The 5,379-nt window shown below is 36.8% G+C and overlaps 1 protein-coding gene across 1 annotated transcript; it reads left to right on the top strand.

The window, feature by feature from the left end:
* The first annotated feature begins 6 nt into the window (after window positions 1-6).
* Window positions 7-5,013, top strand: LOC132743067 (uncharacterized). The gene is made up of 3 exons (XM_060731578.1): window positions 7-242; window positions 978-1,113; window positions 4,708-5,013. The coding sequence occupies exons 2-3, from the start codon at window positions 980-982 to the stop codon at window positions 4,889-4,891; spliced, it is 318 nt and encodes a 105-aa protein (XP_060587561.1). The 5' UTR covers window positions 7-242; window positions 978-979; the 3' UTR covers window positions 4,892-5,013.
* Window positions 5,014-5,379: the final 366 nt, after the last annotated feature.

Below are 5,379 nucleotides of genomic sequence, written 5' to 3'. Positions count from 1 at the left end.
GACACAACCTACAACAAAATCTACAGTTCCAACAACTACAACCACGACACTACCTACAACAAAATCAACAGTTCCAACGACTACAACCACGACAGTACCTACAACAAAATCTACAGTTCCAACTACAACAACCACGACACTACCAACTACCAAAACGACCACCCCCGTACCGACAACTAAAACAACAACAACACTCGCTGCATCAACTGGTGTTCCACCAAAAACAATTCCTCCAGTAACTAGTAAGAAATCTTTACATTCCGTTCGGGTCATTTTTTCACAATTTTATAACAGTGTCTACATAAATATCATTTCCCCTTAAAGACGTTTATATAGCCTTAAAATGTCAATTCTTTCCTATAAAAAGTATGTCTTTTATTAAGTTGTTGGTGTTCTTTTGTTTTTTGGTCATATAAGTTATAGTAATGTAGTATTTTGTTTGGAGGACAAAATACCAATTGTTAAAGTCCAAATTTAATTTCAAATTATTTTACATTCAATGCTGCTTATTTGATTAGATAAACATCTAACATGTTCAAAATCTATTACTTAAACATCATAAAACACAGGATTGTCTTCCTTCATCGGCTGCCGAGACTGAAATAACAATCGAGGCGGAGCCTATGGTGTTATTTCAGCTCAAGGATTGCAAATATGCTAGTATGCACTATTACTGTAAGCATCATCCGTCATTGATTGCGACCAGGGGAGAGAACTAGAACATAATGTTTTTTTAAGTCTTTATAGATTAATCGCCCCTGTTGAATATTGCAATATAGGCTACATAGTAAAAAGTTTATGTATGGTATAATAAATACATATTTTGGCATTTAAAGCCACATGAACTCTGCTTTAGATGTCAATGATCAAAAATTTGAACTATGTAAATTGTGTTTTCTTTGTTATCAGTAATACAATGTATAACGCAATTTGAAATTAATCAAATGCCTTGTTAATAATCACAAGCATGATTACAGCAATGTGTGCGGTGTGTTCTGGTCCCAAGTTTCTGTGTGAAAAGTTGTTTGCGCCGACACCTTGTGCCCCACCCAACAATTATTGTATCAACTCCATAACCAACCATCTAGATGGTACCAAAACTGTTGAGAGATCGTAAGTGCTCAATTTACTCCTTATTTGAAACAACCACCTGTTTATAAAGAGTGTTTTTGTATTAGTTATGTCCCAGTTGTTAGTTTTTATACCCCCGCACAACAAAGTTGTAAGGGGGTATACCGGCTGTCCGTCGGTTTTTGTTTGACCGCCCAATAACTTAAAATTCCTTTGACCCACAGTCTTCATATTTGGCATGCAGGTTAGTCATGATAAGTAGATGACCCCTATTGATTTTGAAGTCACCAGGTCAAAGGTCAAGGTCATAGGGGCCTTCACTGAAAAAGCTTGTCCGCCCAATAACTTAATATTCCTTTGACCCACTGTCTTCATATATGGCATGCAGGTTAGTAATGATTAGAAAATTACTCCTATTGATTTTGAGGTAACCAGGTCAAAGGTCAATGTCACAGGGGCATTGACTTCAAAATGCTAATCTGCCCAATAACTTAAGATTCCTTTGACCCACAGTCTTCATATTTGGCATGCAGGTATTAATGATTAGAAGATGACCCCTATCGATTTTGTCTTTATATTTGGCGTGGAGGTTAGTCACGATGAGTAGATGACCCTCATGATTTTGAGGTCACTGGGTCAAAGGTCAAGGGGTCTTAACTAAAAAAGAAGCCTGACCGCCTAATAACTTAAGATTTCTAAGACCCACAGTCTTCATATCTGATATGGAGGTATCATGATGAGAAGATGACCCCTTTTGATTTTGAGGTCACTGGGTCAAAGGTCAAGGTCATAGGGGCCTTCACTGAAAAAGCTTGTCCGCCCAATAACTTAATATTCCTTTGACCCACTGTCTTCATATATGGCATGCAGGTTAGTCATGATTATTAGATAAACCCTATTGATTTTGAGGTCAAAGGTCAATGTCACATGGGCCTTCACTTAAAAAAAGCTTGTCTGCCCATTAACTTAAGAATCCTTTGACCCAGTCTTCATATTTGGTATTGAGGTTGTTTATGATTATTAGATGACACCTATTGGTTTTGAGGTCACTGGGTCAAAGGTGACAGGGACCTTGACCTAAAAATGCTTGTTGGCTCAATTGCTTAAGAATGCTTTGGTCAACAGTCTTCATATTTGGTATTGAGGTTTATAACTACTTGATGACCCCTATTGATTTTTGGGTGACTGTGTCAAAGGTCAAGGTCACAGGGGCTTTTACTACAATAAGCTTGTTTGCTCAAATGCTTAAGGTCCTCAGTGTATTGATTTTGACATTTTCACATTTGAAGTATGTAGAATACATAACTTAGCAATGCACTGGCTTACTTACCTAAGATTTGGCAGGGAGGTTGTCCTTGAGCTCTAAATGACCACTGTTGATTCTGACAAAGTGGTATGCGGGGGTATTCACGCCAAGACAGTGGCAGTTCTATTTATATAAGTTATGCTCCAAGTGTTAGTTTTTGTATTAGTTGAGTTCCAATAGTTCATTTTTGTATTAGTTATGCTACACTTGTAGGTTTTTGCATTAGATATGATCCACTTGTTTGTTTTTGTATTAGATATGCTCCCCTTGTTGGTTTTTGTATTAGGTAATTATGCTCCGATTGTTAGTTTTATTTGATCAATGTATATAGCAGGCTAGTTGATAAATATTGGAAGTTATTTTTGTTAAATTAAATTTTTTATTTTTTTATTCTTTCGTTATTATCTGTTTATTTTGAAGGAAAGTGACATTATGCTTAATAATTTGCTGTCATGTTGAGTTGAAATAGTAATATACAATGTATTTCAAAAGATTGACTTTTATAATGGTGATTAAACCAATATTTGATAATGAAAATAGTTTATAATTGTTTACGATACAATATTAAATGACTTGGATTACAAAAAAGACTGCCTACTCTTGATCGAATGTTACCAATACATAATGAATAGAACCGTACGAGGGGAAGTCAGAAAATATCCGGACTTTTGACTCGTTCTCGAAAACCATTCAACATTTTTAAAAAAAATCTTTCTACTCTTTTTCAAAATATTCTCCACCTACGTCTACGCACTTTTGCCACCTTCGTGGGAGCTTTTGTATTCCCGCTGTGAACCATGACGTAGACCTATGTTTTAGGTACTGTGTAACAGCAGATATCAAAGCCGTCCTGGTCTTATATTTCTTTCCAGCAAGCAATTTTTTCAGTTCTGGAAACAAATAAAAGTCACAGGGGGCGAGGTCTGGGCTATAAGGACGGTGAGACAACAATTGCCATTTGTAAGAGTTGGTAACCTCCACTGTAACTGCGGCGGTATGGGAGGGGGCGTTACCGTGAAGAAAGAGGACATTTTTATGTGCTTACCTGGGGCTTTTCTCTGAGATTTTTCAGAATTACTTCAGAATAGTACTTGGCGGTGACAGTTTGACCTTTAGGCATGAAATGAGTAAGTATCATTCCTCGTGAATCCAAAAAGGCAACAAGCATGACTTTGCCAGCCGAATGAGTTAGCTTAAACTTTTTAGGAGTGGGGAACCAGCTCGTTTCTACTGCTTTGACTGAGCTTTTGTCTCAGGTTCGGAATAATGAACCCACATCTCATCTCCAGTGATAATGCGGTTCAAAAACTTATCTCCTTCACGATTAAAACGACTTTAATGTTCTTTTGTATTGGTTACTCTGGTTGCCTTTTGATCTGCGGACAGCTGTCTAGGCACCCACCTGGCACTTACCTTGCTCATGCCATGGTGTTCGTGTAAAATCTTGTGTGCCGATGCCTTACCGATGCTAAACTTGTTGGCTACCTCCTCCAAAGTTACTCGACGATTTTTGTTGACAAAAGCTTTAACATTTGCTGCCATTGTTGGGGTCACCACCTAAGCTGGCCGCCCAGTCCTAGGCCTGTCACAAACACTTACAGTTCTGCCTTCACGAAACTGAGAAACCCAGTTGTGGAAGGTTGAACGTGATACACATTTATCAGAAAATCTTTTTTTAAGCCTCTGAAAGATGTGGCAGGGCTTTTCACCTTCTGCAACCAGAAACTTTATTACAGAGCGTTGTTCCTCTAATAAAGAGTCCATGATAGACGAAGCACCTATCATTTATCAGAGGGCAAAATACTGTGTATACACAACTATCATTAAAATAAACTGACCACGTTATTGGCGAATGAATGTAGTTTTCACCAATATATAATGTGTGTATATAGCTGCACGTGGAAAGAAGGGAGATATTCTCTGACTGTCCCTCGTACCTATAGAAATCTCCATTGCTCACGTGGATCATTTAGATTATTCTTTATTTTAACACAATTACGGCAAAATGTCATACCTACTGTAACCATTTTCATTTGGATGGGCATAATACAAAATATATTGTTAAATGTCTCTCACAATCTGACTAATGCTTATTTTAATATTTACTTTTATTAATTAACTTACTTAGAGCTTTATTTCAACAAGATTCAAGAAAAACACTTAATATCCTATCTTAATATCTCAGTAAAATATATTCTGTACTAATAAAGGGCAATTGTTATTTATCAAACAGGTATGGGACTTTCCGACACGTGTTATCGGGAATGGTTAAAATATGTTATAATACCTCAGTGAAATATATTCTGTATCAATTATTATTTTTTAAACAGATGTGGGAATTTTGACACGTGTTATCGGGAATGGTTTGAAGGGTCATCGGATGACGACAAATGTCGAGACTTTGACGGTAATGACCAGCAGTTCCTGGACTTCCACTGTACGTTCTGCTGTACTACTGACAACTGCAATACCCCACTGCACCCATCACAGGATTCTTTGTACAAACCAGTATAACTTCCAGCACATAAAGCATACTTTGCTCCCACACACTTAAGAATACTTGATAGTGTGTGCACTATATTATTATACATGTAAACCATACATGCAAAATAAATAAATTTGACATTTTAAAGTTATATTTTTTTTCGTTCGCATTTTGTCCAATATATTTAGTCTTTGATTATCATAGGAAAATAAAATGTCGTTTTCTTGTAGAATGACAGAACACGTAGCATTCTGGTATATTTAGTCGTCAAAAACTTAAGATTTAAGAAAATGTTAAAATTTAAGGTGTACTTAAGGGCAGAACTATCAATTTGGAATAGTCCATTCAAAGTATTTCAATATCAAAGTAGAAGCATTACGTTTAAGTGTACCCATTCATGATAATGCATCGAAAACACAATGCAACCAACCGGTGACAATGCCCTTTGATCTTAAAGGCCTTAAAGTTGGTCTGGATGGCAGAGCTCACCAAGGTGCATGCATTTGTGACGTTTCGG

Source organism: Ruditapes philippinarum, unplaced genomic scaffold, assembly GCF_026571515.1.
Source record: "Ruditapes philippinarum isolate M1 unplaced genomic scaffold, ASM2657151v2 ctg1673_1_1_1_1, whole genome shotgun sequence".
NCBI classification, from domain to species: domain Eukaryota; kingdom Metazoa; phylum Mollusca; class Bivalvia; order Venerida; family Veneridae; genus Ruditapes; species Ruditapes philippinarum.
This window is presented reverse-complemented; position numbering and strand designations above follow the sequence as displayed.